Here is a 17,584-nt window from a genome sequence, read left to right on the forward strand (position 1 = left end):
TGCACAGACCAAGCTTCCATCATTAAGATTTGTTTGTTACTATATGTAAGTTACAATTAAATCACCTGCGTGAGAGACAGGCAGCAATGATCCACCAGTCTGTATGGATTACTATGTTTCTAGCAGAGTGGTCTGGGAGGTAATATCTCTTCTTACACTGACTGGGGCTTAGGCTTGCTGGTTATCTTGATCGCAGGAGCTGGGGCATTGGTGTAGAATCTTAGTATAATAATGGATGAAGTTATACTCCACAGCTTTGAGGTTTTGGAATTGATCATGTGTTTTCATATTCTTGATATTTCTGTAGAATGTGGCTTAGAACTTCAGAAGCTAGAATTTCACAACTTGTACATGAAGAGCAATTTAACCATACCTCTTTCCATTTCTGCATAGGCAGATACAGCATAGTTGGCACACCAACTACAGTGGGCAAGGGCTATTTCTTCACTGTGCAGTTTCCATCGCTCTCCAAGGGCTGCTCAGTTTGCCTTTCAGGGCCTGCCATACTGTGTGGAGGTGATGCCCATGACTGGGGAGAAGTGAGGGCAGTGAAAGCGATAGCTCTTGCTCAAACAATTGTTATGTCTTGTTATTGCCAGAAGTGCCTGGTGCAAGGCATCAGTGGGCAAAAGCTGTTTCCTTCATTCTTTTCTTCAGTAGCTATGCTTTCCTGCTCTCTCTGTGTCTCAGCCAACAGTTGGCTTCAAGTAGCAGATGAAAAAGTTATTTGGCCCATTGAACATACAAAGTATGTAAGGTGAAGCTGTGGGCACGCAGAAGTGCTCTGTAAGCCAGGCTGGCCGAGGCTTGCTAGCTGGATCACTCTGTTCAGGCTGCATTAAGAGGTTCAGGACCAGGGCTTCTCTTAGCCACTCAAAATAAAATGTTGATCTTCCCGTAAGGCTTGATTATTAATTTATTAGAATTAGTGGTGAGGGCAAGGACTGTGCTGCATGACCTAATTCAGCTGACTTGGTTTTATTCTGCAGAACAAACACGCTGTTGGAGAAGGTTGCCTCAGCTGTGGACCAGTCAGCGTTCTATAGTGCTCTCTGGGGTAGTCTGCTCACAAGCCCTGCAGTTCGCCTGCCTGGAATCACTTACGTCCTCTCCCACCTCAACAGGAAGCTTTCAATGGAAGATCAACTCTATATAATTGGCAGTGACATTGAATTAATGGTAATGTTTTACTGACAGCAGTAAAACTGGTGTTAGACTTATTATATAAGCTGCTTCCAGGGGGGTATAGATATCTTCTGTATCTTTGAATGTAGCCTTTGAAAATACAAAATGGACATTAATTTGTTACACCTCCAGTTAAACCTATTTTTTTGAGTATGATGAAAGTGTTGCAAAGCTGAGTTAGTGTTTCAGACCTGCTTAGGTTTGGTATAGAACTTTATCTCCATTCAATTACTTCAGTTAGAAATGGTTATTTGTAATTTTTTTTTTTAATGTTCTTACATTTAATGTATTGTTATTTAAAGAAAGCAAAAGCTTGATACTTATACTTATGTAGTTCAGGGAACCTGTTGGTTATGTTTCTTCAGTGGTAAAATAACTGTGTCTTCCTGTTCTGTTTAATTATTCAAAACTCTAAAGTAACTTTATTTCATACATTTCACCATATTTATAAGCAACTGCTCTTACTTTTTGAGAGTTCAGTTATATCTACCTATTTAAAAAAAGAGAGCAAATAACTTATTTTTTTGGTCCTGCTGTTACTTCAGGTGGAAGCAGTAAGCACATCAGTGCAAGATACCAGTGTCTTAGTACAAAGGAGCACATTGGACCTTATCCTTTTTTGTTTTCCATTCCATATGAGCCAGGTAGGTATTAATATAAGAGATACTAATGGGAAAACTCCTAAAGGTACTGTTTCTTATCAGTAGCAGTATTTATGCAGTGTTTATTAGTGATTTTTCTCCGAGTTTGAAGGGTCATCTATAAGAGTTCGTCTTGTAAGTTTGGCTATTCTCATGCCATGATCTCTACCTTTGTTCTTTCTAACTTGATGTGTTAAATTCCACTTATGCATACCCAAACCCCAGTATATAATATTGTGTCTAGTCTCTGCAGAAGCTTTTAATTTGCTCTAATTTGATTTGAAAGCAAATCATCTGTTTATGTGCAAGTGTCCAATTCTTAGCATTCAAAAGCAGTGAAAGCTAATCTTTTAGCATAAGTGCTTCAGAACATGAAAGAATTAAAAAATAATTATTGGTTTTGGGTCAGCCCAGTGGAGCTGGAGTAATGGGAGATAAGGCCTAGAAACTGTAAGGTCTATTTTTTTTTATTTCTTCAGTGTGTTTTTTTTAATGTATATACACAAAATTCTCAGTCTGTTAGAAATTATAGAAAACCTGTACTTTCCTGTATAAAGAACTGTGTTTTGTCATCTGCGAGTGTTTTTTTTTTCACGCTTATCAGTTAGCATAAGAATATTTTGTGTGTCCCTTTTTAGGTGGTAGGCTGACGAAATTATCAATACACATTTTTTTTTTAATTTTAAGACTTATACAAACCTTCAAAACAGTAACAGATGGAATTTATTTAAAATTCTTTCCTCTGATTTTTTTTTAACTGGGTTTTGGTTGAGTTTTCTTTCAAGGGTTTTGTCTAATAAGGAAAATTAAAGTACCGTGTAAGAAAAATGAGTTGCTAATGAAGTATTTTTGCTATTTATGAAGTGTATACATATTTATATATACTACAGAGTGTTTGTCTAATAATTTTTTTTGGTTTCCTGAAAGTAAGATTATGTTGTACTACTCTGAATTCATATATAAACATGAAATTAACGATGTTTTAATGTGCACTAAGCTGCTACCATAGAAGGAATGTTACTTTTTATAGTTAAATTGTCTTGTTTCTAACTTCAGGCAACGCGTCCAGACATGATCAGAATTTTGTCAGCAGCCCTTCATGTAGTGCTGCGCAGGGATATGTCGCTTAATCGAAGGCTTTATGCATGGCTTCTGGGTAGGTTTGCACTTTGATTTTTGACTGATAATGCAATAAAGATTGTACATCCATTGGCAGTGTTTTGCTATACTTCAGAGAAAGTTGCTTGGAAAAATGAAATGCATAATTTGTGTCACGAGGAAGAAAAGCAATCTGTCTCTCTGGGCATAAATGAAAAATGTCATGCTGAAACTCCTAATTGTTACATAAATTATCTGTATGTTTTGCTATAGCAGCAGTTATGGGCTGCATTCAGGCATGCATAGACACTGAAAGGCAAGTTTTATCTCCCTAAAACCTTACAAAGGAAATCCAGAGAACAGGCATTGTAGACTGTGGCAGTTGAAGGATAATAGGACAGAAGGGATGAAAATAAAATGGAATGTTAAAATGTGTTGATACTATATTGGTAGAGGCTTGAGCATGCAAACCTTAACTTTAAGCTTCATTAAATATTTGCATGCTTGAATTAACAAATCACCAATTATTTTTCGTGTCTTCCACAGGCATAAAACATTTCAATCCCATTTGGGGGTAAAAATGGATTACTGAGAAGACAGACGCTTACTACTACCAAATGATAGATTATCATTTATTAATACAGGCTTGCTCTTCCGTATGAAATCAGTTTGTAATCAGAAAAGGATGAGAGAGAAGAGCAGCTATTTAGAAGACTTTAGTAACTACTTAGAGAATATTTAGAAAATTAAAACATTTTCTAAATAAATTAAAAATACTCTTATTCAGCCTTTTTCTTTTGAGAAAATGAAATCTGTGGTCACATGTAGCTGGTCTGTTACTCCTGAAAACCACTTTCAGCCCACTTTGAGAGAGAATTCAGGATCTTAGACGTGGGAGTTCCTAAGTGTGTCATAGAAACCAAAGACTGAATGGAAGGAAATGTTTTCCTTTTCTGGAGGGAAGACACTTATGCTCTGCTCTTACCTTTTTTGTTAAGCTTCCTGTCTCACCAGCAAATACAAATGTACTACTCAGGCTAACCAGAACCCTTTCCAGCAGCTGTAGTATCTTTCCCAGCAGATAGATAAGACATCAGAGCCAGGTAGCTCATGGGTGAATGAGGAAAATAAGTAGCCAGGGGACACTGGGGAGAGAACTGAAGGTACTAAGGGATGGATGGAGTAAGCAACACTATTTTTCATGAGGGAATAGGTTTTGTTGTTGTAGAAGCTGCAGGGATTTAAAGGATTAACATGAAAAAATGAGGGCTTCTTTAGTTTTGCTGTTTTTTTTTTTTTTTTTTTTTTTTTTTTCCTGCAAAACTACATGGATTCTTTGTTTTTAGTACTGCATATTAAATTCACACAACTTCTTGCCAGATGGATGTCATCCATTAGATGATTAAATATATCAACTTCAACAAAAATCTTTTCATGCTTTAATCATTTTGCAGGATCTTGACTTGCAAATTATTCATCTCTTAAAGAAAGACAGTGAAATGCACTGTCACGCTGCGTGCCTACATTTTCCAATTTAACTAAGTTTGGGGGGATTAGATATGTCTTCTGCTGTCATTGAAAAAGATATTTCATGCTTCTAAAATCACTTTTTTCTTGGTTGTGGAAGCTCCTATAGCCATTGCACGAGTGAGGTTCCCACTGAAAGATACTGGAACCTCAGAAAATAGTTTCATAATGCCTATTCTTGGTGCTGTTCTGTGAATAGTTACTGCCTCCATTAAATATATTTTCAGAGAGACTTATTGGCATTTTGGCTTTTTCTTTTTACACTATGCTGCTTTTATATTACTCTGTAATATAAACTAGCACGTACTGTATGTGTAGGGGAGTCAGTTATGTTTGAAGACTCCCTGAAGTCTGATGTTCTGCACGGATTATTTGATTCTGGTGTTACCTATTCCTTCCTATTGTTTTATAGCTGGGAGTGGTCTTACTAACATTTTCTAGGCATAAAAATGACATTCCATCTCTTTGAATTCTGGTTAGCTTAACCATTGAGATAACAGTGGTTGTTTTAGGTTGCTGCTGAGCAGAATTCTCAGACTTTCCTTCTTTCTTTTCTTCTTTTGTCAAATCAATTGTGTGTCTTCGTAGTATTAATATTGACGTATTCTTATGGGACATAGTCCTAGAGTGTCTTCTCAGAACGATAAAGTTTATGCTGTGGTATTGAACACTTGTTTCTTTTTTGTGAGAAGGAATTTGATTAGGAGTGTTGAATAAAGTTAAACTTTGTGATTTGTGTGCAAACTGCTTGCATGGAAGTATCACTTAGTTTCTTGTATTAAACTCTCTTTAAAATCATCTTTCTCTTGCCAACATTACTTGGACATCATCTTGGTAAGTTACCAGTGCTAATGTGTTAATTTGTAATTTAAAGAAGTTGATAAAATATTCTATTAAGAGACAAATATTTATTTGCCTTCTCTTTTGTTTGCTTGAAGGTTTTGATAACAATGGTGCCCTTATAGGACCCCGAAGTACAAGGCACAGCAATCCTGAGGAGCATGCCACTTACTATTTCAATACCTTCTCTAAGGAGATGTTAGTCCAGGTAACTAATACAGTATTTTATTGTGGCATGTATCTTCATAAATAGATACTGACAGAAGTTGCTGTCTCTGTCTTGAGACTTGACATTTCAATGTGACCATGTAATTTCTGTCTTACTGTGGTATTATGTCCTACTCTTCTAAAACCCTCTCAATGAAAAATGTAGTGAAGATATGAGGCAATGTGTTTCTCCACAATAACAATATGATCAGGACATATGTTAGATTTCTGCTTGTCCTATTATTCTATGAATGCAGCATACATGGAAGACACTTGATTATAAGCCCAGCACACTGAAGCCTTTTCTGTAACAGAATAGAATTGGGGAGTTCTTTTCTACTAATGTAGTTACAGAAGATTCCTTTAGTTTGGGAATCGGAAAATTGTGAGCAGAAAGTCATTACTCAGAAGGCCTGTGTAAGAAGGATCTTCATCCCCCCTAGGCAAGGGGAACATCTTTTCCACTGTCCACTGGCAGTCAGGAATAGTCAAGCAAGTTGGCTGTCATACTGTTTGACCCTTCAAGCCTAGCTAAGTGTGCTGGGATCACCTTGTCTCAAGAACTGTGCTCCTTCTCTCCTAGTAATTAAAGTATACAGATGTCTTTCAAAATGCTGTGTCTGATCTTGAAATCAGGAAGATATTTTCTCATTAAGGCAAATTGATAAGGTCAGGATTTTTCTGATATTCAGTAAAATTGCAGTACTGTGTGTGGGAATTAGAGTGGGGTTTCCAACATAAGTAGCTGACAAGAATATTTAGCTTACTGCTACTTGAAGCTGATATCCAGCAGAGAGCTAGCACTTCTCAGTTTTATCTGAAATTAATGAGAACTGCTGATTTAGTGATGAGGAAGAGAACTGAATTCCCGTAAAACAAGGAACTTGCTGGTCCTCTTTACCCTTTTCTTGCCTTTTCTGCTTCCCAGGGCAGATGATGAATATCTAAACCTTGAGGAGAGGTTTGGATGAGATGCAGTTTCACCCATACCATCTATACAAAATGTAGTGATCTTTTACCACCCTTCAGGCACTTGTTCTAGTTGGCCTTTTAAATCTGCCCATCTGTGTGTCTTAAGGTCACTAAAGTTTTTCTGTCTGAAAAAACTAATGGCAGTGTAAAGTTGAAGCAGTCCGTTTATTTCTAATTTATTTATTTTTAAGCATACAACTACTGTAACACTAGAATGGAGAGTGGCTATTTTTGACAGTGGGGATGATCCATTTGGTTTTTGTCATAGAATACTTACAGGGCATTAAAAGCAATGGTTTGGTCTAGAAGATGTAAATATATATATTGTTCTGTCTGCCTTCTTCTCTTGTAGTCTCTCAATGAATTGTACTCACTGAGACAAGTTATTGAGAGTTCTGACCTTCTAAAGATATGTTAAAGTACCAAAGACTTTACTTTCAGGATACTGGCTGATACCTCCTGATTTGTAGCAGATGTAAAAGTGGTCTGTCATGTAGATGGGCCTAGTATATGCTAGATGGACTGATTATTATTTATTCAGTCCTTAAATTCTACATGCCTTGCCTTCTCGAACAATTTCTTCATTACTTTTATGTCGTCTTTTTTATTCTCAAGATTGGTATCTACTTACAGTATGTTACTGGGCATTCTCTATTTCTTTTTGAATTTTAGTATATACCTATTAATATTTCTGTGGATCAGAATTTGATCTTACAGGCAAAGCTGGAAGAATAGTTAAGCTTGGAGAAAATGAGCTGCATTGAGATAATGGTTTCCACTACTGAGAGTTTTCTCTTTATATGCAGCCTTTATTGTATCTTTCTTTCAAAAGCTGTTTTCTGGTGTTCTTTTTCTTTTTCCTGTTATGCTCTTGTTCTTTGTAGGCCATGGTTGGAATATTACAAGTTAATGGACATGGAGAAGAAAGCACATTAATGCAAGACTTAAAGCCTTTTCGAATTCTTATCAGTTTGCTGGATAAGCCTGAACTAGGTAATTGTCATATTACTACTTCTAGCCTTTATTTTGTCTCACATGGTTTGCTTAACTGTTTTTTTTTTCTTTTGTTGGTCAAATCGAAAAAAGCTTTATTTTTTAATGACAGTGCTAGTACTGTCAGGTTACTGGATTTCTAGATTTTTCCAAGCTAATAATTTTATGTCGTTGTTAGGTTTACCTTCATCCAAATGCAATTTCTTCTATTTTCACCACATGAAATAAGAAATTGAAGTCATAGGCAGAAATGACTGCATGTTGAAAGAAATGCTAATAGGATCTTTCTCATTTCTTTAATTGAACAGTGAATTTACAGTTTCAAATTCTCAGGTGTTGCTTTTGGGAATAATCTCATTCTGCTAATATGCTCATAGAGTTCAGAGGTGTTAGCAACAAAACAATTATTTTATTTCAGAAGAATTATCAATTAGGAAGCAAGGTTTTTTTATTTTGTATTATTTTGTTTTCATTTTCCTTTCTGCTGTTTGGAGTGTTAAGATGGAGTTTTTCATCAGTTTAAGTGCAGGGGACTGAGACAAAAGTGGATAAGGCAAAGCATTGACAACAATTGAGCCTTTTTTCTCCAGTAAGAGTTTGGGAGGTCACTGATAGTTATGGAAACTTCTGTCCAAATGTTTGGGGGCAGAATAATAAAGGCATAACAATGCAGCAATTGTAAGAATATAACTTGAAAAGGAAGTGGTTAAGACAGACTTCAAACAACAAAATATCTGATAAGAATTTGCTGTCTTCCTGGTAATTAGTAATTTTTGGGGGGTCAGTAATGTTTTCAGAGGCAATGTGTGCACATGAAGTTTTCTCAAAATAAGCAAAGCTATGAGGATTCTTTCAGCAAAGTGAGACAGAAGAAGCTAATAGGATTTCGGCTTGGTGACCATAATGTAGGTAATGACCATAATGAAGGTAATTCAGTAAGACTAGGAGACAGCATGAGAAAACAAGGGATATTTCCAGCAGGATCACTTTGGGAACTAATCTCAAAGTTGGTTGTTTATTTTATTTTTCCATCTTAAAAATCAGGATTTAGCTCAAATCTGAAGGAGGCACTATTTCAAAAAATATCCTGTAGCTTACATCTGAAAATAAAGAAAACCTACCTACATTTAAAAGGAAGATACTCAAAATATTTTATCTCTTATTACTCGCATTTAAATATTTGAGTATATTTTCTGTACGATAATAGTATAAACTAGTTTCTGGGTAGGTATTCCAAAATGGTTGTTTAAAAACTACCTTTGATTGAGAATCCACATAGTCACATTTAATAATACCTTAAAGATAGGGTAAAGATGCTTGAGCATGGTCCAGGCTAATGTGCTTGCCTAGCTTTTCAACTTAGATATATTTGTATCAAGTCACCATTGTACGTGTATGGACCAAGAATTCCCCTTGTGCTTTAGAATACTCTTAGTGACTGTAATTGCCTGTATGTTTCTGGAATGAAAAAAAAATCCGAAATTGAGGTAATTTACAAAATTGAACAAAATGACTTGTGGCTTCAGTGACCAAAGCTAGCTAATGATTTGTTTAATTTCAAGGGTGGACTGTTGTGCTGTTGTAACATATAATGCTGTCATTGCTGGTATTTCTCTTTAGGCCCTGCCATCCTGGAGGATGTATTGATTGAAGTGTTCAGAACATTATATACACAGTGCAAAGCAGAACTGGAGCTTCAGGCAGAGCCTTCTTTCAACAAAGATCACACACAGCTAAGCAGGTAGACAGTGTGTATAATGTATTTTACATTTGAAAAGAAATGCATCTTCCTGCTGCTGAAAGCATGCTGTATCTAGGCCATAGCTGTGAAGCCTTTGAGGCTGTGACCTTGTTTTCTTCCTGATGTAGGTTCTGTTGATATTAATTGCAACTTCTGTGTTCACTGCAAAGGTCTGCAGGGCTCTAGTTTTTTTTGTGTTTTTTTTTTTTTTAACATTTAGAATGCAGTTGTTATTTTTTGTCCATGACACAATTGCTTGTTTGATACAGCTGAAGTTCAGTGTTTTGATGGTGTAGATTAGTTGTGCCATTCTTTACATCTGTGTTTTTCCCACTTCCATGCCCTTCCCCCCCAAAAAAAAAAAGTGTGGGCTGATGAGATTTCTTGTAGAAAAAACTGAAGATATAAGTGTTAAAAGTATTTTAAGATTTGTGCTGAATACCTTAAAATACAGAGGAGAAAAGTTCAAAGTAGGGAGGAAACAACCAAACAACTGTAGGAATGATCATGAGAAAACAGACAGGAAACCTGTGAGCCATATAGAGACACTAGTCCATAGAGCCTGCCCTACACTGCCCTATACCTAGCCCTAGAGCAACAACCATAGGGATGGGGGGAAGGTGTTTTGTCAGTGGTGACTGGCAACGGGTAAACTTGGTGTAGTACATAACTTAGAAATGAAGTCTAAAAATTTAAAATGTTTGTTTTTTCCTTTAGCAAACTGAGAGAAAACAAGAAAACAGCAGAATTGATTAAAACTGCCAATCTCCTATTTAACTCCTTTGAGCCTTACTACATGTGGGATTATATTGCTCGTTGGTTTGAAGAATGTTGTAGGTAGGTTGTAATGCTCTGTATTTTTCTGTTTGTGTGTGTGTTCTGTTTGTTTTTTTTTTTCTTTGCCTTTAAAAAAGGCAAAAGAAGTTACAACTTAGATGATCTTATTAGGGTAAGTCTGACTAACCTGATTTCCTTCCGGAAATTCCTTTCCTTTCTTTTCTCCCATAAGATGACCTGCTTAATAGCTGAGCAAAAGGCTGTGGATGTTGTTTACCTGGGTTTTAGTAAAGCATTTGACACAGTTTCCCACAGTATTCTCCTGGAGAAGCTGGCTGCCCGTGGCTTGGACAGGCGTGCAGTTTGCTGGGTGAAGAGCTGGCTGGATGGCCACGCTCAGAGTCACAGTAAATTGAGTTCAGTCCAGTTGGTGGCAGATCATCATTAGCACTCCACAGGGCTCAGTCTTCGGGCTAGTTTAACATTTTTATCGGTGACTGGGATGAGGGGGTTAAGTGCATTCTCAGTAACTTTGCAGATGGTACTGAGTTTGGCTGTACTTTGATCTGCCTTGAGGTTAGAAGGGCTCTGCAGAGGGATCTGGATAGGCTGGGTAGATGCGCCAAGCCCAATCGCACGACATTCAGCAAGGCCGAGTGCTGGGTCCTACACTTGGCTTGTAACAACCCCATGCAGGGTACAGGCCTGGGGAAGAGTGGCTGCAAAGCTGCCCAGCAGGAAAAGACCTGGGGGTGCTGGTCAACAGCCAGCTGAACGTGAGCCAGCAGTGTGCCCAGGCTACTAGTTTAAGAAGAAAATTGTATGTTTTAAGGAGAGATGGTTACCTGATAGAGGTGTGGGTTGAGTACTTGATTTAAACATATGTCACTGACATAAAGCTGTTTGCGTTGTTGCTATTTAATTTTTTGATAATTACTTAATGTTTTAGACTTGTTTTCTGTGATGCTCCTATTTCAAATAAATCACTTTTTCAGTCCTGAGGATATATGTTCAGGTGCTCTTCCAAAACCAAGAGAAAAGATGAGCATAATTAACTGAGAATGTGACTCTGCCCTTACCACCACCCCCATGAATGAGTTGGAGAAACAAATTCCTTTGTTTATAATATCTTCAGATTGCAACATGTTTCAGTGTGTTTGTGTTCTGTCTAACTTTATTCAGCAATAGCGCTCATCAGATTTTGAATTCTTGTTGATAATAAAACAGTGCTGGCAGTTGAAGCTGAAGTCTAGAAGAGCCTATCTTGTTTTTATCTTGCACAGCTTTAAAGCTTCGTGGGCTTTTTATTTTGTTTTTGGTTATCTTAAATATTTAATGCCTCGGGTATAGATCTCTTCAAAATGACTGCTTCCAGTAGCCCTGTTCCTTTAATTCTATCATTGGTGCCTGTGCTCATACCAGAAAATACTGCAGTACATGGTGGAGTCACAAATGCGATTTTCTTTAGCCTGAATTTTGTTATTTTATGAACAAAGACTTTTTTACAGTGAAAGGCTGGTTGCATGTTTTCAGAAGAAGCCACAGTAGGGCAAGTGTGGTACTTAACAGAAATAGGAGAGACTCCTTATTTGTTTGTAGGAATTCTCCCTTGTGTGTACAGCTTTTTATTAATATAAAGGAATGTGGTCAATGTAGTGGGGTGGGGAAAAGATGTCATGAAACCCTATTTGAATTTTGCAGGAGGACATTACATGCCAGACTTCAAACTGGGCCTGGAGGTGGTAATGAGCAATCTGAGTTACCCCTGACAAATTTCTGCTTGTTAGTAGATTTTTTGTTGGATATAGTGTCTTTGGTAAGAACTGTTTTACTTCTTGCTAATCCTGGCGTACTGTCTCTTTATAGTCTACAGAAATATCTTACTTTATTAAATTTTCTTACCAAAAAGATATTGTCATAAATTGGTGGGTAACTTTAAAAGAAATTTTGGTTTCAGTGTATGATTTTTGCTGGGCTGGTTGGATATTTGCAAACTTCTAATGATGCTTACATCTGAAACTTCTTTGTTTGTCCTCTATTTCTTTTCTCTAAAACTGCACTGTATTAATTATGAGCATAGTCTTTTGTAGTTTCATATGCTAGTTTAAATGTGCAACTTTCTTTTAAAGCTCTTTTAAATGTTGTGATAAGATGGATCTTTCTGTTGGCATTGCTTAATGTAGCAAAGACTGTTGGAACTGTTTTTTCTACCTGTCTTTCCTCAATTCTCTGCTTTCTTATTTCAAAGCCTACTAGAAGTATGAGAGTGCTGTGTCAGGTATGGCAATCAGCCCGTTTTCCATTTACATATACTTACTAATGATTTTTTTTGTCATTATTTTCCATTCTTTAATTTATATGTTAAGAATATTAAAATAATAATATTATTTTTAGCCTTATTACTGTATTTTGTAACTTGTACGTAGTGAGCAAGATGTAAATTTCTGAAAGAAGTTAAATATTTATATTTGTTGGTTACCCAAATGTAAAGTTCATTTTGTAAATTTTGGGAAGGATATAGTTCTTAGTCTCAGTTTTAAGACATTCATTTTCCATATGTGTAGAACACAGTTAAGCAAATTACAGGTACCACTGTTATAGCAAATAACTATTAGGGTGGGATTTGTTACAACTCATGAGCTGTTGTATTTCTCTTCTAGGAGACTTACATTGAAATACAGACAGAACACTTGCCTCAGCTGTTGCTCAGAATGATTTCTGCATTGACAAGCCACCTTCAGACTTTGCACTTGTCTGAGCTTACTGATTCTCTGAGACTCTGCTCAAAGATTCTTAGTAAGGTCCAACCTCCGCTGCTGTCTGCAGGTGCAGATGGTACCTTGCAGCTTCCTAGTGGACACAGTAGCTCCATCAAAGAATGGGAAAATAAAAAGGTAACTGATTGGATTGTGCAGTGTCTTGGAAAAATGATACTTTTGTGTGTGTGTGTCACTTTCCTTTAATGAAAAGTGGGCTTTCTAAGTCAGTGTTGGACTACTTACAGCCCTTCATTGGATTTAGCTTAACATACAGCAAAAGGTGTTGATTCTTAAGGGTTTTTATCTATACTTAATAGTATATGTATAGAAATCATCTCAGAATCAGAAAATTAGAAAACTAAAACTCCTGTTTGATATTTTAATGCACTTCAGAAGTCTGATCTTGTAGAATAACTGAACTCAGAAGAATTCTTCACCTTGGTTATGTGTGAGGAATGTGTTAATTCGTCTATCACCAAGTTTACATCCATCAGATGAATATCTATCAATTGTTTTACTGTCAGGTTCTTGGAATTATTTATTAAAGAAATAGAAGTTACAAACAAGCCAGCAGGTATTTCTTTTAACGATTTGTCTAACGTGTTCCGGGCAACCATGGCAGTGGAAATTATTTTAAGTGACATGCCCTGAAATCTTTGATCTCTGATGGATCCAGCTGAAGAAACTAGAGGAACATCATAGAGGTTTAGGTTGGAAGTGACAGTTGGAGGTCACTGCTTTGGAGTTGCAGTGACTATTTCAAAGTTAGATTCTACTTTAAAGCTAGGTCAGGTTGCTCAGGATCATATCCAGCTCAGTCTTGAGTATCTCCAAGGACCAAGTTCCCACAACTTTTCTGTACAGCCTGTTCATTTGCTCTGTTTGACTACATTAATAGGGTGAGGGATTTCCAAATACTTGGTTAGAATTCCCATTGTTGCAGCTTGTGTTTGTTGCCTCTTGTTCTTTCACTGTGAATTTCTCAGCACGCCTCCATTTTTTCAGCTAACTAACGGGAAGTCTTAGCAATAAAGACGCAACCCTTAGCATTTTTATTTTCCTTAAGACTGAGTAAATCCAACTCTCTCAGCTTTCCTTATGTGTCAAGTGCTTCTCTCGCGGCCCTCCACTGAGCCACTTCAGTTTTAGTACATCAGTGTCTGTTTTGTACTAATTATCACAAGCTTGGGCACAATATTCTAGATGCAGCCTTAAAACTGATGAACAGAGGGGAGTAATCTCTTCCCTTGACATACTGGCTATACGTCTGCTAATACAGTCAAGTATATGGTTTGTATTCATCTCCAGAAGGGTCCTCTGCTGGCTCACGTTCAGCTTGTTCATTAGGACTCACACATCCTTTATGCAGGATCCTATCTCATCCTTTATCCAGGATCCTTTTTAGCCAGCTGACACCCAGCCTGTGGTGGCTTTCTTTTTTTTTATAAAACCTATTTTAATGGAGTATTTTTGCCCCTTGAACCTTCACAGGCCTTTTTCTTTCAATTACAACTGACTGATCCGTGACCATAGCTTTTACTAAAAGAGAACAAAATTAATTCCCTTGTTTCTAGTCTCTTGTGCGGTGTAATTCAAAAGATAGCATCACCTATTATCTCTTTGCATACTTTTTCCTTTGTATTAACATAGTGAAAGCTATCCCAAGCAAACTTTAGTTTTGATTCTTACTGTCTCTGGTAAAGCAAGATGCAACGCATTATATACATAATGATGTTTGTTTTTATTTATTTACAAAAAAAAAAAAACTTGCTCAGATCTTTCGATTATGCTTGAATAAGAGCACACATTTGAGGCTTGTACTGATTAAGACATTAGACAGCAAGATGGAACTTTGGGCCTGCTGGATCTCAGGCAACATCTGCTGTCACTGTTAAAACAGCTTGGTGAGAAGTCTGTAGGCGTGTACTTTACCTGCACTTACTCCCCCTGATCCGTGTACTGCTGTTTGAGCTGCATTCACCTCATTCACCTCCAGCAAGCAGAGGCTGTGACAACGGTTACCAGCAGGCTATGGGAGATTAGAGCAGCACAGAAAGCTGCTGTGAATTCCTTTTGAGTAGGAATCATTCATCAGTTATGTGTGTTTTCAGAATTGATAGGTATAGGCACTTTTTAGATTTTGATGAAGTAATATCTAATGTAATTATTTACTTGTGCAGTGGGATTTTCAAAAGTGTCAACAAAGAAGTGTATACTTTTCTACGCGTAAGTTTTCCTGTTCTTCTTTCCTGACATCTACTTTTACCTTGTTTGCCTGCAGACATTTTTTACTCTGTTATGATTGCAGCAGTTTTCTGATTAACAGATAACTATCTTTTCCTTTTGTAGAAGTGCATGCTAAAATGTACTGTTAAAACAACCTTGCTGGCTAAAATGACTATAAGTAACATCAATTAGTGTTCTGCTTCCTGCTGGAAGTGAGGGTGTTCTGTTGGTGTATGAATATCTTGGTTTATGATGCTGTATTAAATACCTTTTCATATGTGTTTCAGAATTCTTTAAATATTATTGCTGTTAACATTTTCTTCCTATCATGATCGTGTCTATTTTTAATTAAGGTATTCTGTTTGCTGGACAATGTTTTTTAATTGTTTTCATCGTTTGGTCTATCAAACTTACTGAAAGAACTTGGAAAAGAAAAATGCAAACGTTATTTTTGCATAAAATGTATTTATATGAGTAGATATAAAACCATGGGATAAAATTGTTGCTTTCAAATGGAGAAATAGGTAAATGATTTCTTACTAGTAAATAACCCATTTAAAATGGTCAAACTTTTATCTCAATTAGGTGCCATCAGCTTCACTTGACAATCCTAATGATGTGTTTGAAGATGGTGAAAATCCTCCGAGCAGCCGGTCATCAGAAAGCGGATTCACTGAGTTTGTGCAATACCAGGCAGATACAACCGATGACATTGACAGGGCACTGAACGAAGGTCACGGTGCACCTGGCATTCCGATTATAGGTAGCACGTCCTCAGAGACTGAGACGGCGTCAACTGTGGGGTCTGAGGAAACCATTGTACAGCCTCCTTCCGTAGTAACGCAGGGGACAGCAACTCGAAGCGGGAAAACAATACAAAAGACTGCAATGCAGTGCTGTTTGGAGTACGTCCAACAGTTTTTAACCAGATTTATCAACCTGTATATCATTCAGAATAGCTCCTTGTCTCAGCCCTTAGGGCCAGAGCTTCCAGTAGATCCCAGTAGAGAGCAAGGACAGACCACAAAATGGGATAGAGAATTGCACGGAGATGCTAAGGCAAAGAAAATAAACAAGAAAAAAACACCAAAAGAATACCTTCCTGCCTTTATTGCTGCTTGTCAGCTGTATCTTGAATGTTCGAGCTTTCCCGTTTACATTGCTGAGGGAAACCGTACTTCAGAATTACATCCTGGGAAGCCTGAAGTTGGTAAGCTGAACTCTTTGTTCTTCTCTTTTAAAGTACTTATTTTCAAAACACTTTTAAAGTAATAGTATTAATGTTGTGTTTGTGTTGCAGCTTGCCATTCCTCTTAGAAATATACGTTTTCGTCTTCATCAATTAGTTTGCTTTTTGAAAACTCAACTATTTCTTCATAGATTTCCTCAAGGACAATGCTGACATGGGGTTCGACATTTATATCTGTCACACCAATACTAATTATACCGACTGAAGCCTGAGAGTAGAATTCAGACCTTAAGATGTTCCTCTTTACAATGTGGAATGTTCTGTTAATAATACAGCTTTGTCATACGTGATATCAAGTGTTGCTATTAGAAAACACGTTTCTAGCTTCACTTTAGTAGTTTTGGACTGATGTGCATTTTGATTGCTTTGTGGAGTATATGGAAATAGAAGATTCTGACCACTAGAAGTCATACCAGATAAGAAATTCATTAATATTACTTCACTTCTATTAAAGGTTAAGTAGTTGTTTCCTTGAGGGACGGTTTTGCTAACCATTCTTCTAACCGCAATTGCATTATGTGCAAATAAAAAGGAAAATAGAAGTGGTGGGTTTTGCGAATGTGTTCACAAGTAGGTGTCTCTCTCTGCAGATACAGGAACGTGATTTAACTGTTGACAGTTTGGGATTACTGTAGAAGTGTGACTTTTTGACGGATAATCCTTTTGGCAGTTTGTAAATTCTTCCATTTACAGTTCTAATTCTGTTGAATTAGAACTTCTTCTGGTCTGTAGCTTGACAGCTGTTGTATTAAAGTGATATCATGGTGAATAAGCTTGAAGTTTGCACAAAATGAGAATTACAAGAATTTTGGCTTCATTTGCGTTTTTTCTTGGAATCTTCATATTGGCAGCTTTTTGTTCTTATCGATAACTTTTAAAAGCAGTTGGCACCTCCTGGAGGATGATAGTTTTTGTGGTTTGGTGTTTCTGTTTTGTGGTTTGTTTTTGTTTTTTGTTTTTTGGTTTTTTTTTGAAACAGGCACATTGATTTAACGTGATTTCTTCTGTTCCCGTAGTCTTTAAGATGAATTATATATGCCTTAGCCAGGAGCAGATTGTAGCTTATAACTTTGTGAGACCCCAAAATATAAAATATCTGTCAGTTGAAGGGAATTTGGTTACAGTTGTTTATTAACTAGGAGTATTGCAATGCTCAAAGGGTTCTACCTTTTGTAAAAGATCTAACACGGGTTATCATTTATAATATGACCTTGAAATACATAATTTATGACTTTTTCCAACACTAGCAGCCTACAAATGAGTGTTATGTCAGATGACTGAGAAAGCTTAAAAATATCAGCTGTCTGCTTATTACTTTTCTGTGGATTTAACACTTTGGATCGTCACTGCCTTCTAAGCTCTAAAGCAA

General features: G+C 36.9%; 1 protein-coding gene across 6 annotated transcripts in view; it reads left to right on the forward strand.

The window, feature by feature from the left end:
• DOP1A (DOP1 leucine zipper like protein A) overlaps positions 1-17,584 on the forward strand; it is a 62,454-nt gene that overhangs the window by 14,401 nt on the left and 30,469 nt on the right. For 4 of the 6 annotated variants that reach the window (XM_082756098.1, XM_082756101.1, XM_082756103.1 and 1 more), the window contains 11 exons: positions 990-1,179; positions 1,731-1,829; positions 2,883-2,982; positions 5,390-5,499; positions 7,355-7,463; positions 9,084-9,204; positions 9,922-10,041; positions 11,683-11,797; positions 12,230-12,259; positions 12,642-12,875; positions 15,552-16,176. In XM_082756098.1, coding sequence (XP_082612224.1) covers positions 990-1,179; positions 1,731-1,829; positions 2,883-2,982; positions 5,390-5,499; positions 7,355-7,463; positions 9,084-9,204; positions 9,922-10,041; positions 11,683-11,797; positions 12,230-12,259; positions 12,642-12,875; positions 15,552-16,176 — 1,853 coding nt within the window. The remainder of the gene's footprint in view (positions 1-989; positions 1,180-1,730; positions 1,830-2,882; positions 2,983-5,389; positions 5,500-7,354; positions 7,464-9,083; positions 9,205-9,921; positions 10,042-11,682; positions 11,798-12,229; positions 12,260-12,641; positions 12,876-15,551; positions 16,177-17,584) is intronic. The other 2 variants (XM_082756100.1, XM_082756102.1) reach the window with 1 other exon arrangement.

Source organism: Aythya marila (assembly GCF_965140915.1).
Source record: "Aythya marila genome assembly, chromosome: 3".
NCBI classification, from domain to species: domain Eukaryota; kingdom Metazoa; phylum Chordata; class Aves; order Anseriformes; family Anatidae; genus Aythya; species Aythya marila.